The sequence below is a fragment of the Lepidochelys olivacea genome (genome assembly GCF_965140295.1).
Source record: "Lepidochelys olivacea isolate rLepOli2 genome assembly, chromosome: 14".
Lineage (NCBI taxonomy): Eukaryota > Metazoa > Chordata > Testudines > Cheloniidae > Lepidochelys > Lepidochelys olivacea.
In genome coordinates this window covers 12,456,034-12,474,231 of record NC_140424.1, presented here as the reverse complement: position 1 = coordinate 12,474,231, position 18,198 = coordinate 12,456,034, and the positions used below count along the sequence as shown (strand labels likewise).

Here is an 18,198-nt window from a genome sequence, read left to right as displayed (position 1 = left end):
AAGTTTTTGCTAGTAATTCTGGATGGATTTAAACACTTTAGAGAATAGGGCAGTTTACATGGCATGTACTAACTAGCAAAAATAATGCTAATTTTTCTTATTTTTTTCAAGAAAAATAAGTCACTGGAAAAAACTATAGGGATTTTCTTTCTTAAATTGGGCTTGTGCCCTTTTCTGATATCCACTTTATGATGTATAATATTTGCAAAGATTATTTTCCTACCCGTTGTTGAACTTTAGAAACGTCACGAATATCAAGTCTGGTCTTTTCAGAAGAGGAAGGATGGTTAGGGCACCAGCCTAGCATTTGAGACACCTGGGTTCATGTCCCTGCTCTGCCATACATTTCTTCTGTGACTTGGGCACATTATTTAACTTCTCAGTGCCTCAGTTCCCCATCTGTAAAATGGGGACAATAGTCCTTTCCAACTTCATAGGGAGGTTGTGCAGAGAAATTAAAGATGGCAAGATGCTCAGACAATGTGATAATGACAGTCATAAGTACCTTAGCTAGACAGATTTTGTTGGAGGATCTCTTGGGACTGTAACACCTTTAAATTAAGAGGCAAGGAAAGGGTTTTTAGCCTTTAACAAAGGTTTCTTTACCCAAAATACCATACTAGAAATATACATGTTAGTAAAATAATTTTGAACTGTCAATTGCTCAACTTCCACTCCCTTGACTTGGCAATATCACCATTTCAAAAAGAAAAGGAGTACTAGTGGCACCTTCACTAGTTTTCCAAGGCAGACAAGACATGAATTACTACTCTAAAAAACAAACTGTGTGAGGGAGGGGGATTAAAAAAAAAACTTTTCAGGCCTTTTCCATATATCACAAAGGAGCAAAAAAAGAGGCACAGGCCCAGCTTTTTCTGCTCTTTGAAGTTCACCATTGATGAAGCATCACAATAGAAGTTTAAAAGCAAAAAGCAGACACAGGATACTTGAATGAAGGGAAATACCATTGTTAGATAGAATATTAAAATGTATGTCCTTTAACTGCAATACAGTGTCTAGGTTTTGTTTTCTCATAGCAAGAAAGCTATTATCCAGAGCAGAGCAACAAAAATGAGTTATTATCCAGAGTGGAGGAAAATTTGGCCCAGGTGATGGGAACACTGCTCAATGCAGCATGTAGTCGGCCAACAGATTTCACTGCCGCAGGTCCTTGAGACAAATATTGCAACAGGATAACTTATGACTTTACAGCAGGCTAGCAACAATGTTGTGTAACATTTCTAAGTTATTTCCATTCAAATTTTTTTGTAATTCTTTTTGGAAAAGTTTTGAATTATCATTCCCCCCCATAGTGCAACACAATTAATAATGTCCAGAGTTCCACCCCCACAACATATATCCTTTTTCCATTCAGGGACTCTTCTGAACGTCCCCAAACTTTGCAAAGTTACAGAGGGGCAAAGGTACAGTATTTCCTTTTCCCAGACTGTAAGTTTTCAAAAGATGAGGAAGTTTGGAAAAGTTAGAGTGGGGAAAAAGTGGTAACCTCGCACCTGCACCCCCCCAAACTCGAGCTGCATTCATTCTCTTGTGTTCAGTGGCAGAAAAGGGTTAACAACAAAAATTTCAATGTGAAAAGGAAATGTTTTGTTGAGTAATTTTCTACAGAAAATAAACTAAAAGACATTTTCCCCTTGAAAACTTTTTTCAGTGAAGCCCCATTTTTTGGCACAAAAATTTTGACCAGCTCTATAGCCTGGTAATAACATTTGTAGCCATTCAGGCTAAGATGACATGGGAAATCAAAGTTTATTCATCAGGGTGCAAACTAATCATTTGTGGAGAGTCACTAAGGAAGTTCCTGCGCCATCAGCAGAATTACATGATTAATTAGATTCATTGCGGGGAGGTGGGTAAATGGGATTTCTGGAAGTGGCTTGGGCTTTCTCTGAAGTGTCAGGTACCAGCCATTTCCTGAGTCTGGAGTCCTGTGCCAGTGGTCTGTTTGGCATAATTGCACTGGACAGTCCCTGTGTAGAATCAGTTAAAGGTTACTGTCAAACTCAGTCAAAACTCCATTGATTTTCATACTAGGTTAGCCTGGATAAAGGACTTCAGGGTTTGGTTTTTGTTTATGCAAAAAGATGATAAAGTATGCGTGTGCTCACTACTGTGTTATTTACCTTCTGTTAGCTGTAAAGGTTTTTCGTACAAGTGGTTCAGTAAAGATTTCTCCTTTCCCCTGGAACGTTATGTTAAAGGCACTTAGCTAAAAGTTAAAACTCATAGAACTTCTTATGGAAAAATCATTACCAGTTATTTAAAAACCACTGTAAAAATGAACAAAGTCTTCTGCCTGTGGAGGTACCTTGGCTGTTTAATTAAAGACATCACCCCACAGCAAGTCAAGTCACCCTTAAGCAAATTAAAATCTAAAATCGGGTGAAATGAATACTTCATAAGTGACACTAGAGGTTTAGTGTATTGAATGTTTTAATGCCCCAAAGGTTTAAAAGAGCAAATCCTACAGAGCTACTTCCCTGAGCAGAAAAACTGTACCTTGTTGCTTTATGATGTTGGAGTTTAAAATTCAGGCACCAAAAGGGATTTAGATTATATGCTGTGACCATCCAGTTTGTTTAACCCCACCGCCCCCCAAGAACAGTTGGCTACTGAAAAATACACATATAGAAAAAAATATTTTTTACTGAATTGTTCTAATTCACTCAAAATAGTAAATGCAACAGCTGTGGTTCCATGCAAGGGCATTTTTCAGTTTCATACATGAGACCTATGTTCATTGGTAGCTAACATCATTGTACTGCTTTCCAGTGTATGAATCCCAATCCTGCTAATGGATGGCCTGATACTCCCATGAGTGTCGGCGGGGGGGTAGTCTACACAGAAGAAAGTTTTGCAGCAGAGAACACCAGTATATTTATCAGTTAGGTATTTTCCCCCACTTGCTTCTTAACTAAAATACCCCTGTGCTTACCCTTTCAGAGTTTGGAGAATGTTTCAATTAATTTTAAATTGTGGATTAAAGTAGAGTTTGTTGTAATCAGATGGTAAAGTCCATCCTTGTATTTTTCTGAATAGTGTATATTTGCCCCCCAAATGTATGGATAAAAGGATATACAAAGAGTGGGGTTTTCCAAGGTGTGTTAAGGTTTGTTTAGACATAGTTACTCAGGGACAGCACGCTTGTTCTGGAATAACAGGGGCCATACATGGAGATATCCAGAAATAGCTGGATATCTCCATGTGTAGAAGAGGTCTAAGTGATTTAGGAGTGCAAATCCTATTGTGTGTCAATGGGACTGGTAAGAAGATTTTCAACAACGCAAATGGCAATTGGTCTCCTAACTCTAATGGACTTTCAAAGGGAGTTAGGTGCCTAACTGCCATATATTGCTTTTGGAAAATCTCCCTCATGCTCCAAAATCTCTGTCACTTTTGGAAATCTTATCCGAAGTGTCTAGACACTACAGTAACACACGCTCCAGAAATATCCATGGCAAGTAGCCTACAGTAGTTCTGGTGGGTTTTTTTTAAGATGCTTTTTCTTAGCCCAAGATGATATACTAAACAGTTGTTCCAAAAAGGTAGAAAAATGACAATGTTAGCATATCCATAGGCTCTTAGGAAGTTTTGTTTTAACTAAAGGAAAAAATTTAAGTGTCAGAGTACGGTACTTAAGCACTGGAAAAAAATGCCTAGGGAGGTTGTGGAATCTCTGTCATTGGAGGTTTTTAAGAACAGGTTAGACAAACACCTGCCAGGAATGGCCTAGTTATTACATAGTCCTGCCTTAAATTAAGGGGACTGAACTAGATAACCTCTTGAGGTCCCTTCCTACATTTCTATGCCATATTATTCCTTGATAGAACTCCCTGTGATACAGCGTTGCCCACAGGGCAGCAGGAGAGTGTTAGATGGGAACCTTATTCCCTCTAGAGGGAAGAAAGTTTGCTATAAATTAATTAAAGCACCTGAAGCCAGTCACATGATAAAAACTCCCCGCTTCAATCAGACAAGAGGAGGAGTTGAAGCAGAGTGGATTGGTGTTGGAGCAGAGAGCAGTTTGGAGGAGTTGAAGCAAAGTGGATTGGCATTGGAGCAAAGAGCAGTTTGGAGGGAAGCAGAGGAGAGTTTGGAGAAGTGCTGTGGTGGGTTAAGAATACCAAGACCCTAGGTAAAGGGACACCTGGTTTGTGCAGAGGGAGGGCAGGAAACCCCATAAGTGACAGGCAGGAGATGGAAGTAGCCTAGGGGAAGGAACTGCTAGTTCTAGTGGCTTACCACTATCCCTAGGGCCCCTGGGCTGGGACCCGGAATAGAAGGCGGGCCCGGGTCCCTCCCTCTCCACTCCCCTCCTCTAGGACGCTAGTGGGGCAATTAATACCCCAGTTCAGGGGCAAGAAACGGTGCCCTGACCACCACCCCCCCAAGAAGAGAAAGCGGAAGACCCATCATAGTAGTGCCGGCAATTTGCCACACTCCCATTGAAGTCAATGAAATTACACCAGGACTAAAAGCTTTGTCCAGTGGATTCAGCTGCATCTAATACAAAACTTTCCCTGACATCTCATTCCTTCCCTGGAGATCCTGCTTCTGTCTTCAGAGGTACTGAAGACACAAGTTTTAAAAAAGATTTAGACTTGTTGTTTATAAATAAATGGGGGGGGGGGAGGAAGATGAGAACACAGTCAGTGATATGCAGTGATTACATCTTAACTTTTACCATATGATTTCCCATAGCTATTGATTGCTGGAGTTGGGTTATTTAAGTAGGCTATCACAGCCATCAACAGAAGGCGACTGTTCAGCCAAAGAATATAAGAGGGAATTTAAGTTAGGATCCAAACATACCATTTTAAAAAAGATATTACAACCAAAGTCCCACTTCCTAATATTATTGGACACTAAAATGCAATTCTTTACAATCAGACAGCATAGGAAGTTTGCTGTACTGTCTAATATTTCATATTGCTTTATGGCAAAATATTCCTGTCCCAATTTCCAGGAAAGTAAGTAAATAAAAGCTCTTCATACAACCCAATAAGCTTAAAAGCAAAATTTTCCTTATTCAGAAACAATGACTCTGGGCACTATTTAAATATTTGCCCTTTTGCTGCTTCTAGAACTTTTAGATTTCAACACATTGTTTTGGGATTGTTATTACTGTCACATATTGATAGATGTTTAGACAGTTCACTTACTGCAGCGAATACCACTCATTTTTACCTTCCAATTTGAAGGAATCTATCCCTCTGGAACCCTCTAGCATAACTCATTACAGAGCAAATAAATCTAAAACCTCCCACAACAAGTGACACCAACATTTAATGGAACATGAAATCAAGTAAATGGAATTGAGTACAGTAATTAGTTCATATTTTAATCTGCAGACCTGTTTATTATCCATCAACAGATTAACAATTAAATCTGTGCTTCTCAGATGATTCACTTTGTTTTTAGGAAAAAGGTTTATAGATATGTCAAAGCAAATTAACCAGAGAGATTTGGGAAACAAAACACACCATTTAGAGCTTTAATATTGGACACTGCTGGGATAGAGTTTGTTGTGTGTTATGACATTTATGGATATTTTATACTTGGTTTTTAACAGTATTGTACACATATTACTATATAGCCTTCTGGCCAAGTGCTGAATTGTCCTGCATGGGTGCACAAAGCATAGACACCTCCTCCCCCACTACCATACAGCTGTGCAGGACCCAGGCACAATGCTAATGCTCCCTGCTTACTAGGGGCAGGTTGGCTGGCTAGCAAGCCTAACTGGATGTCACAGAACCAAGAAGAGGGATCAGAGCCCCTCTCCCTCTGCATGCCTACTAGCAGCTGGTAGGAGATGCTGGAGGAATGCATGTTGCACCTTGTTTCCCAGCAGGTGTGCTATCCCACATGCATAGCAGAGGCATTCTGCCTGTGTCTGCCCTGTACAGGTGTAAAATCTCAGAACACCTCTGCTCGTGCTCTCGCAGCCCTCTTCAGCCGCTGTTACAGGAGTGAGGGCACAAGCTGCCTCTTTAGCTACATAAGCCTAAATACTTAACCCAGTATGGTATAAACAGACTGTACTAATTATTGCTTGAATTCTTCTCTGCTTCACACAATGATCCTATGCCTGAAAGAAGATGATGTTAGTCTCCTGAAGATGTTTAGATGGGAGGCGGCAGGCCTTCCTTTCCTATTCTCACTGCTGTCAACTATTTAATTTTCCCCTCCTGAGGAAGGAACATGTGCTCCAAGTTCTTCATGTGTATGGCAGAGCTGTATAGAACTTTGTAGATGGTGACAGGGATGAGGGATTCAAAGAAGGAAGTGACATTGAATCAAAGGGCCTGAAAAATGATTTTTTTTCCCCACACCCCTGAGTGACATGAATTTTGCCGACTTAAGTGGTAGTGTACACACCTGGGACTTCACGTGGGCCATGTTTGTACTGCCACAGTGTAGATGCTTTCTACATTGACAAAAGGTTTTTTCCATTGCCGTAGTTAATCCTCCTCTCCAAGAGACAGTAGCTAGGTCGATGGAAGAATTCTTGTGTCAACTTAGCTGCATCTTGACTGAACCTAATTACAGTGCTTAGGGTGCACAAATTTTCAAACCCCTCAGCGATGTAGCTATGTCAATCTAATTTTTTAAGTGTACACCACGCCCTGAGTTTGAGAACCTCTTTTAATGTTCATAATACAATTAAATGCATTAATCTGCGAGAAGTGTGTTGAGCCCACTTAATTACACACCAGATAAAGAATCAACTGCTTAACTGACTCATATTTCAAATCCTTTCTTATTCCATGTTGCTGGAAACAGTCAAACACATTCCTGATAGAATGTTACATATATTTTAAAAAGCTTCTGCTGTTTTCAGGACCTTTAAGCATTACAATTCTCAATTATCTGCCCAGAGTCTACTGTGAAGTGATAATCAGGTGCTAAAAGGTAGCCAGATTACTGTATGGTTTCAGAGTAGCAGCCCTGTTAGTCTGTACCTGCAAAAAGAAAAGGAGTACTAGTGGCACCTTAGAGATTAACAAATTTATTTGAGCATAAGCTTATGTTCAAATAAATTTGTTAGTCTCTAAGGTGCTACAAGTACTCCTTTTCTTTTTGCCAATTACTGTAGAGATCTCCTTTGACATCCTTTAACACCTAATTAGGCCACACATTACAAATCCCTAGTGGTGTTCAGACCCTAATACATTTTTAAACAGTTTGACATTACTGGGTTCTGTCTTCACAATTTTCCACTACCCTGTTGCTGTCAAGCTTGCCCTATGTCTTTGACCACTTGTATGTTGTCTTGACTAGAAAAATAGAGGTCTGGACCATGTGGTAAGAACACAAATTTTCCCCTAGTGTGTAAAGCACCCTCATACCACATTCAGTGTGAGCTCAAGCAGCTCAGGACTTGTCTACACTGAAAAGGCTGCAGCGCTTCAGTGAGAATACTATCTCATGTGGATACTCCACCTCCCCGAGGCAGTAGCTATGTTGACAGGAGAAGCCCTCCTGTTGACATAGCGCTGTCTACACCGGGAGTTAGGCTGCTATAACTGGATTTTCCACACCGCTGAGTGATGTAGTTACACTGACTGTAAATTGCTAATGCAGACCAAGCCTTAGGCCTTATCTAGACTTGAAAGATTTGCTATTATATGCTAGTCTATGCTTCCAGCATAGATGCAGTTTATACCAGCAAGAGTCCTTTTGTCAGTATAGCTTTTATCAGTTCCCTGAGCAAAACAGCCTAGATGGGCAAACAGACTTTTTGCCAGTGTAACTGCATCTACAGTAGGGTTCTTGCTGGCATAGGTATGTTGGTGCACACACACACACAACCAATACAGATACACCAGCAAAACATCTAAGTGTAAACCAGGCCTTAGTCTGTAAACTCCTTGGGACAATGTCAGTCTTTGTTCTGTGGTTGCACAGCACCTAGCACGCTGGGGGCCCTGCTCCATGATTAGGGCTCTTAAGTGCTTCCACAATACAGACAACAATAATCAGCAACTCCCTAATCAAGCCCTGGAGATCTGGAGAAATTTTGCCAAAAAATCTCCCCATTGCCACACAGATTCAACTGTACTAGTGTTAGCGATAGTGGAAAAGGTTTTCAAGATTTCCTTAGCACACTAGGGATTTTCAAACTTTTCCCTAGCACTGGTGTGTGTAAATTTGAGAATCATGCCTGTATCCAAATTATACTAAAACTCCCACCACATCTACCAGCACTGCTAGACCAATGGTGGGATAGATGTTCATAAATTATTAGTACAAACTAGGTGCAAAAAGACTTGAAATTCATGGCAAATAGTTAATTCCTTTATATGGGCTCAAATGCACCAGTCCTGCACCCTGATTCTCGGAGGAGTCACGATGATTTCAGTGGGATTGCATTTGGGCACAGTGAAATGCTCTTGATGATCAGGTCCTAGACTTGCATTTATTTTCTCTTAGCTGAGGTGTTTTGGGAATATTTTAAGCAGTGCATTTTCTATTTATACTTGTACTGTATTTTTCTTTATTCTTTCTCCATTGACCAATATTATCCTATCACTAGAGTGACAGCTATGGGCAGTAGCAGGCCCGAAAGCATATGTTACTCCATAAAGTCAGCTAGCCATTAACTAGTGTATCATTTCCTTAGTATTACTGCTGGGAATTGTAAACATTGTAAATAACCCTTTCCAGACCTGAGAGCTTATCTAAAATCACCGTTGTTAAAACTGGAGCTTGTTGGATGGAATTATACTCTCGAGGGCAAATACAGCTATGGTGTGAAAGCTGGTTCTTTGCTGAGGAGTTGTACCAACTCTATACAACAGGGTTCATTTGGCCCTCTGTTTTGTATTATGGGTACAGCATAGTATGTGGGAATGTGACTCAGCTATTCAGTAATAGATTTTTTACATAAGAGATGGTCCAAGTCCAAGCAAAGCACCAGCTCCAAACACTGCCAAATCTCAAAAGGTTCAGCCCCATGTCTAGTTCATGTATTGTATTTCCTGTCATTCATAATGACTGACAGTGGTCACCAGTTTTCTTCTTTTACTTGAGAAAGAGGAGCTGTATCTGTTGGCAAATATTGGCTTTAATGGTGACCTATGTACTAAGACAGACGTAGCAGAATGACCCTGTTTCAAAGCTTAAAAAAAAGTTCTGGACCCTTGGCCATTCCTTCCATGCCCTTTCAGTTCACCTCCCTCCGTTTCACTTGTTTTCTGGTTCTCATACTCGTTAATGCTGGTTGTGTTTTTTAACCTGTCAGAAGTGCTCTTTATTTGTTGGTTCTCTCTCCAACTGCTCCATCTCCCAAGTCCCACCTAATTTACTTTCCCTCTCTCATCTGTCAGCTGTACTCTGTCCTCTAGGTCTTTCTTATTTTGTCAAAGATGCTGTTGATTTTTTTTTAATCACCCTTTTTTGCTTTTGCTGCATGGTATTAAATATTGGGCTGCAATGCTATACATTTTCACCTTTCATTACAGTCTATACTCTGTGACTTTTCCTTCCACACACAAAATTTATGGCTGATATATTTCTAATCCATCAATCTCTCCTGTGACTTTCTGAAACAATGCTGATATGCCAAATCAAATACAGGGTTATATTTCAGCCGCATTTCTTGCTTCTTTGTTAAAGCAAACTACTTTGTATTGAATATCACTCTTACTATTTAGATGTGATTAGCAAAGCAAGGTCGTATTTATTAAAACACTCAATGTTCACTTATGAGTTAAACACTGGATCCAATGTACGTGTCCATCTATCACAGAATTTAAACAAGGCATCCACTAGTCAGTTATGTAAGACATGAATAATTTTATGACAACACTGCCACTGACTATATTATACATCTACACAGAGTTATACAAAACAAAGCAAATGATTACCATCAATTATAATATCATTTGACAAGCCTGCAATTAATCTGCTGCTCTTCAGATAACTGTTGTTGCACAATGCCAAAGAAAATGCCATGCATTAATTGACTCATCACCAGAATTTGTGATAGATGGTACAGATGGTAATGTGATTATTCATCTTCAGCAAAATAAATAAGTGCTTTGTTGCTGGAAACTATTCCTTTTGGTCTTCGAAAGGAATGACAACAGGGTACTCGAGATGTCTTTGAAGGTAACTCTCATATACCCATAGCGAGATGCAGTTCTTTTGAAGCATTAATTTAATGATTTACTTAGAATTTGTAGACTGCCAGTAGTGAGCTAAGTGCTTCACCAGCAGGAAACAAGCTCATGGGAGATGGGTATTTCTAGCAGTGATGAAAGCTTCCTAAAGGAGGGGGGAACCTCCGCCCCCTCCCCAATCTGTCACCCTTACAGCCTGGTAAAAAGTGATGGGACTACAGCCCCCTGTTCCAGCGCCCCTGGGTACAACACAAACTAAGGATGGGAGACTAAAACCCTTGCATCCCCTCTGTATGCAAAGCGACTGAATGATTGTCCCCTTTGAGCTCAGTCCTGCCCATAGTCTGTCGGCATCACCATGTATCTATCCTGAAAAACTTGCTACCACAGTGCATGCGCCCCTGAAGGCACTGTCTACACTAGCACTTTTGCGGGTAACACACACCCCCACCCTCCAACCCGCATAAGTTACACCAACAGAACACCGATGCGGACAGCACTGTCGGCGGGCGATGCGCTACCACCACTTGTTGGGGATGGGTTAATTACGCCGATAGGAGAGCTCTCTCCCGTCGGCGTAGAGCGGCTACACGGGAGACCTCACAGCAACGCAGCCCCATAGGCACAGCTGTGCTGCTGGAAGGTCTCTAGTGTAGGCACAGCCTGAGAGACTGATGAGAACCATGTATCAGATGGCAGGATCACTACTCTACGGTATCTCCTTTGCCCGCAAGTCAGGTCCTGGTACTGCAAAGATGTAACGTTTGCGGTTAACTCTCTGTCCCTTGAGCAGGCCCACTGACTTCCGTGGGACTATTCACCATGTGTAAAGTTAAGCATTGCATGCCGTTCACAGGATTATGGTGTACAGTAGAAAATGTTGGACAATGATAAGCAATAAAGGTAGACTTTCTTTAGCCACAACTACCACCTTCAATATTACTTTCTGGTTAACTTTTGAATTTGATCATTAGTTTTGAGTTTTCTTAGGAATATGATGGACTAACCCAGTGATACTTGTCATGGATAACCATACAGATAGCGAACGCACTGCATTCAGATTCTTTTCCTGTAACTGAAACTATGACTCTGAATGGTAAAAATCTGAGTGTTTCATGTTCTACCTTGCATTTTGTCTGGGTCTAATTTACTGGAAGCTTTTACGGTCTTCATGCTGTTGACTGTAAAATTATTTTTCTGTTTTAAAGAATAAAAAATATTGTGCTGCAATTTCAGAATGTTCTTGGATAGCTAGTTAATATTCTATTCAAATTCCTTTGAAAATCCCAACTTAAAAAAGGGAGGTGCCCCAAACCCATTGAAATTCAATGAAATTTAAGCACTAAGGGTCCTATTAAACTGTTGGGAGTTTTGCCACTGACTTCTATAACCCAGAATTTCACCCCTAATTTCCTTAGTCTCCTTGAAAACCCCAGCCTGGAAAACCAACCCCTCAGCTGCAATTTAGTTATATCAACATGTGAGTAGCATGTATCTAACACAGCAGTCCCTATATTGCACCACACACCTGGCAGTGAACATGCTGTGTTTGATGAGATACACATGTATTACAATGCACAATTAAAAAAAAAATTCCCTTCTTTTCAAAATGGAGAAAAGGAGATAATTTTTCATGAGCCGCAATTAGTTTGACACTACTCTTAGGCAGAAATGGAGAGCAGGTATTTCATAGTGGTTCATTTTAAACTTTAAGTACATTGACATACCTCCCCAGAAAAAGCTTGTCCGTTAAGCAGATGTTCTGATCCCTGGCTATCTTCACTTCCAAAGTGTAACCGGATCTCTTCCAGGCGGTGACTGTATGTCATGGGCCCTCCAGAGATGTTCACCAAATGCTCTTTGTCTAATCGTAGAGAAACATGTCTCCCTGTATTATACATTGTCCCACTGACCTAAACAAAATGAACAAACAATATAAAATGAACTTTTTCTAAACCAGTGGTGAGTCCGAGAAAATAATGATACAGACTTCAAGCTTTTTCTACTTCAACACCTTCAGATTAATCCAACCATAAATCTTTAAAAAGATGAGATTAAATACCCAACTGAAGGACGTATTTCAAGTTCTGCTTTTAAATATTATACTTTATATTCAAATATTTTGCTCAATCCCCATGTACATATTTTAGCCACAGGCATGTGGTTAACACAATGAATGGGATTATTATACCTCTAAATAAGCATATATGTGAAAAGATTCTTTATGCAAGACCTGAATAATGACTTCATTACAGAATTTCTGCACTGAGAAAGGGGAACATTTCAACTGCTGTATAAATAATTCACAGTATATTTAAACAAATCAGAAATTTAACTCATTTTTTCTTACTGAAAAATTTATAAAAAATTTATAAGAAAATTGTCTCAAACCAGATGCTACAAAAGCCTTCTACTCCCATTGGAATCAATGGTAAAACCTGCATTGATCTCGGTTATAAGGCTCTCTATTTTGACAAGAATGTTCTGTATTTTATCTCCCATTTTACATTGATACAGAATTAACCTTTGTTAGTTCTTGTGTCCCATCTCCTTTTAAAATTAATCTTTATTTTTTTAAAAAAAAGAATGGAAAGATATGCTTTGTTTGTAAAATAAAATATAAACAAAAGTGATCCTAAAATAACAACCCAGCTAGTATACAATGGAAGGAAAAGAAATTTAATGCAGAAAAATGTTTCATTTTAAATAATGAAAAATATACTGTAAAATTATTAAGTATATGAAAAATAATGTAAGAACATCCTTTAATTTATGCTATTGTAGGGAAAAACATTCATTTGAGTGCAGAATGGGACTGAGGCTTACTTCCTAAAATTCTGCAGGGATGCAAATAACGTTAATTAATATTAATCAAAAGGAAGTGTAGCAATAGTTTGCTTTGTTGCACTTTAATTTAAAATTAAAGGCTTGACAATTATGTATTATATCCTATAGTACATTGGTACTGTAGTAATTCACATAGCTGCAGTGACATTTTATCTTTAATACTAATTACTGTGTTTAAATGACCTCTTCTTGCATAGTATGCTATAAAAAGTTACAAACTGTGCGACAGAACTAAATGGGTAAGATGAAATAGCTTCTGTTTTTTTATTTTGATACAGGTGTTCTACATTTATTTGCTGTTATTTCAATTTAGAATGGGGAAGAAAATACATTTCTCATGTAAAGCAGTAAATGTGAATACTGCTATTTGTTTCATATTCAACATGATTGGAATTTTTAATATATGCCCTCTAGTTTTCTGGCTTAACTTTAGCACGTATAGTAATTAAATATCAAGTTTAGTTTAATATTTGCAAGCAGGTCAGTTTTATTGAATCCAGTTACAGTACACTGCTTATGAATGACATAAAATTGCTAATCACAAGTAATGTGTAGTTTCAAATACAAGTGGTGAGGAAAATTGTTTAAAGTCATTTTGCTGGTTCTCTATTTGGAAATTCACACTTCATTGAACATTCAGTTAGTTTTAGTCACTACAAAATATTCACAATCCATTCTCTTACTCTGCTTGATACAAATCTTAAATTAGGTTGCCACCATTCTCTTTCTCAAGGTAGAGATGCCTCAAATAACCCTCTATAGTATATATGTGGAAAAAAAGTAAGCTGGCCAGATTCTTGAAAAGGGATAATATTCTTTTTTCCTCTCTATCTCCTTTCAAAAATGCAGCACTTATAAGGAGGCCACATTGTGAGTGCTTGGAATAGAAATCCTCTATGCACACAACAGGTACAGCATACCAGTAGCACAGCAAGCCTCTCTCATTACACCCTCCAGTGTGCCTCTCTTTCGACTTGGAGGGACCAACACTTAATAAGGAAACTCCTGCATGGACACATACACAGAAACATTATAGTTGCCAGGAAGGATAGAATTGGAGACCTGCAACTCCAAATACACTTGCTCCTGCCACTTGAACTGCTATGTATGTCAGGCTCCTATCCTTGCTGGGCCCACACACTGGAGCAGAGGTTCTCAAACTTTTGTACTGGTGACCCCTTTCACATAGCAAGCTTCCGAGTGCGACCCCTCCCGCCCCGTATAAATTAAAAACACTTTTAAATATGCTTAACACCATTATAAACGCAGGAGGCCAAGTGGGATTTGGGGTGGAGGCTGATGGCTAGCGACCCCCTATGTATTAACCTCGTGACCCCTTAAGGGGTTCTGACCCCCAGTTTGAGAACCCCTGCACTAGAGGGAGACGTGATATACTAAGCTAGTGTGTTACAATGGAATACTTTTATGTTTAGCATTTATTACTGAGGTAGCACTTACAGGCAGTGGGTAACATTTCCAAAACGCCTATGTGGCAGGAGCCTATATCAGATTTTCAGAAGTGACTAAGGCACTTTTGAACCTTAGTCTCAGTGGAATTAGGTTCCTTAAATCCCTTTTGAAAATGGGGAGTAGGCTCCTCAATTAGACTTTTTAAAAAAAATTTACTCCCGAAACCAGGTTGAACCAAAAGTCCCCAGACCCATTTAATCCCTGTCCTCTTTCTTGAGAGTGCTGCAATTACTCTTAACTTTCTAAGTGAGTGTTTGATGCAGGCGCTTGCCAACCAGCAATTGGACAGAGAGAGAGAGAGAGAACTTATGTTCAACCACTGACCTGGAACACATCTGAATAAGTGATTGAGAGGTTAAAAAAAATCCATGTGTCTCCCCCACCCTCCCAAGTTAACCACTGTACAATAGGCCGTGTTTTTGTCAGAGAAACCTCCACAGAATTGGTGGCTGGTTGCAAAATCTGAAACTGTTCAAGGAGAGAGAGGCTGATGGTATCTGCCATCTTATGCTCCAGAAATAAACTGTGGAGTTCTACATATAGGATAGGATTTCTAGTATATACACACAAACACAACAATTAAAATAACCTATACTGTTAAAATGGCAAGTTAAGGACAGGACTGATGCAGACGAGTCAGCAATAACCAGTTGCATGTATTTATTGTATTTTGGCCCATTTGTATGAGGTGAACAAATCAAATCAGTAATTAATAAACAGGAACAGGACTGAGGTTATGTTTGAAACTGTTAATGAGCATTTGTAGCCTCCAGTTCTGATGTATGTAAAATAGTCTTGCACAAGGGTCATTTTGCTTGCTTAAAATAAACTTATCTTAAAACTCATTTCAACATTCTGCCTACACAGTGTTGCTGCAAAGACTGAGTATATTTTGAGCAAGAATCTTATTTATTTTTTTTAAAAGTTTATAGTATATTTACCATTTTGGTAGTAATGAAAATATGGTCTTTCATCAGGTGAGACATCTGTCTGGACATCCTTTTTCACAACATTTTAAAGACAGGTTTTTGAAATATACTTAGGATAGAACATCCAGCCCCCCCGCCCATTTCATTTTCACATAGACCACAGAATAGAAAATCCTGGGGTACAGAGGGAAGGGATGGGGGCTTTGAGGAATCTTTCAAATGTGAGGGTCTAGAGTCAGGTTGTAAATAAAAATGGCCAAAAAATTCATCCTCTCAATAATTTGCATATATGATGTCAGAAACTGGGAATGGGCAAACAGGAGATGGATCATTTGATGATTACCTGTTCTGTTCGTTTCCCCTGAAGCACCTGGCACAGGCCCCTGCGGAAGACAGGATACTGGGCTAGATGGACCTTTGGTCTGACCCACTATGGCTGTTCTTATGGATCAAAAGGGCTTGTGTCAGTTGCCTGATGCTTCAGAGGAATACTCTGAAAGTAGTTCATAATGACTCTGAAGAAACCAATAAAGATAGTTTCTTGTATGGTCAACCTATAAAGACTCTTATTAATATGTGTAACAGACCATAAAAGCTTCATTTAAAACCTCTGCAGATTAAAAAGACTCTAAATTTGCACTGAAATGATAATTTTCTTCATTGCTTATCATTCTGTGAAATAAAAAAAACCCTTTATCCACAAGTAATACTCTGTTACATACAATATACATATTATAGGATACATACATAATATGCACTATGACACAAAAGTACTTTGAGAGCAATAATGTCTGTATTATAGTATTTAGTGTAATTGGGAATATTGCCAAGTGATACTGTTCTATTGATATTAGAATTTACTTTATATTGTACATTAAAACAGAATTTAAGCAAAGACCATCATTAGCATAAACCTCATTTTTAAATTTAGGTTTCATATCTCAATAGTCTGTGGTGTAATGGGTTTGCAATGTCCGTAAAGAAGACTCTAGATATAAGGAAGAGGAAATCTACTTAGTTTGTGCTGTGTTTTCAGCAGAATTTTGTTATGATTTAAAAAAAGGCTCTAAACCCATTTACTATGAATTTGAAGTCTAGGAAATGAAGGTGCTCAGCAACTGTTGAGATTCAGTCTTTAAACAAAAAGAACAGGAGGACTTGTGGCACCTTAGAGACTAACAAATTTATTTGAGCATAAGCTTTTGTGAGCTACAGCTCACTTCATCGGATGCACTCAGTCTTTTAACAGGTTTCAGAGTAGCAGCTGGGTTAGTCTGTATTCGCAAAAAGAAAAGGAGTATTTGTGGCACCTTAGAGACTAACCAATTTATTTGAGCATAAGCTTTCGTGAGCTACAGCTCACTTCATCGGATGCATACTGTGGAAAATACAGAAGATCTTTTTATACACACAAATCATGAAAAAATGGGTGTTTACCACTACAAAAGGTTTTCTCTCCTCCCACCCCACTGTCTTTTAACAGTGAGTGACTGTAAAAGCTGACTGGCTTATTTTAGCACTTCACACTCTGAGCTATTGTTTTGTGGGAGGCAAAGTCACATGCATTACTAAATTCACAACCAAGTTCCACTAAGACACATGTTTTTCCCCAACAGGATGGAGAAAAGTGACATCTCAGCATGAGAGACAAGGTAGGTGAGGTAATATCTTTTATTGGACCAAATTCTCTTGGAGAGAGACACAAGCTTTCAAGCTTACGCAGAGTTCTTCTTTAGGTCTGGGAAATGTAGTCAGAGTGTCACAGCTAAATACAAGGCGGAACAGATTGTTTAGCACAAGTAGTTAACACATATTTCAAGGGATCATTCAAGGTGAAGTGGCCTGTTAAGACCTCTCCCGTCATAGGGAGAAAAAAAAAAAAAAAAAGATGAGGGGATTTTAATGGAGTGTAGATTGTTGTAATAAGCCATAAATTCCATGTCTCTATTCAGTCCATGATTTTTAGTATCTAACAAAATTATGAATTTAAGCTCCCAGGCTTTTCTTTTGGACATGTTGTGCAGTTTCCTTTGAGGATGGTACAGAGGTTAAATATAGAGTGACTGCTTTTTGTGATCTGTTCCATCTTGTACACCTCCCAGACCTGAAGAAAAGCTCCCTGCAAGCTCAAAAGCCCATCTCCCACCAACAGAAGATGGTTCAACAAAAGACAACCGTCTTGTCCCTCTAATATCTTGGGACCAACACTGCGTACAATGTGAGTTAACATTATCTCTCTCACAACTGCAGTCATGACCTTGGTGTTACTTCATGACATATTGTAGAACAACCTTATTTTATTTTGTGCTTTCCTATTTGACTTCAACAGAGTTGTATAAAAATACATATGCACTAATTGCCCTTAGGAAAGAAGAGTACCACTTCCTCAATGGAATGAATACCTGCATCTATCATATGTCCTTTGGATAAGTCTGTAATAAATAAAAAAATCAATAGGAAGCTGGCAAAAAAATCCAAATCCAATAACTTCAAAGTTAAGGATGAAACCACATTTTCAATTCACCTCATTTCATTTAGATATTGCAAAGTGTTTCCCTACAGGCATAATTTTACATGTGATAAAATCCCCAGGCACAATGGAGCATATCTAGGGGATTTCAACCTTAATTATGGAATATCCCAGCTTTGATTGGTTTTAATTCAATTATTAACATTTTCCTGATAGTTGTTTTTTCTTTAATCTCATTCAATTTAATTCTTGCTTCACGGAGCTTTGTGCACATAATACCTCTCTTTATCTTGATACAACATAGTAGTGTTAGCACATGCTGCCATTTTATAGT

At 38.9% G+C, this 18,198-nt stretch overlaps 1 protein-coding gene and 1 long non-coding RNA gene across 4 annotated transcripts in view; one reads left to right on the top strand and one right to left on the bottom strand.

Moving 5' to 3' along the window:
- CA10 (carbonic anhydrase 10) overlaps positions 1-18,198 on the bottom strand; it is a 339,090-nt gene that overhangs the window by 55,543 nt on the left and 265,349 nt on the right. For both annotated transcript variants that reach the window (XM_084647578.1, XM_084647579.1), the window contains exon 5: positions 11,876-12,061. In XM_084647578.1, coding sequence (XP_084503704.1) covers positions 11,876-12,061 — 186 coding nt within the window. The remainder of the gene's footprint in view (positions 1-11,875; positions 12,062-18,198) is intronic.
- The window catches only part of LOC311530735, a 233,852-nt gene that overhangs the window by 139,356 nt on the left and 76,298 nt on the right, over positions 1-18,198 (top strand). Inside the window, exon 3 of one of the 2 annotated variants that reach the window (XR_014714080.1) lies at positions 17,011-17,046. The exons of the other annotated variant lie outside the window; for it this stretch is intronic. This is a non-coding gene — a long non-coding RNA (uncharacterized lncRNA). The remainder of the gene's footprint in view (positions 1-17,010; positions 17,047-18,198) is intronic. 2 annotated transcript variants of the gene reach the window in all.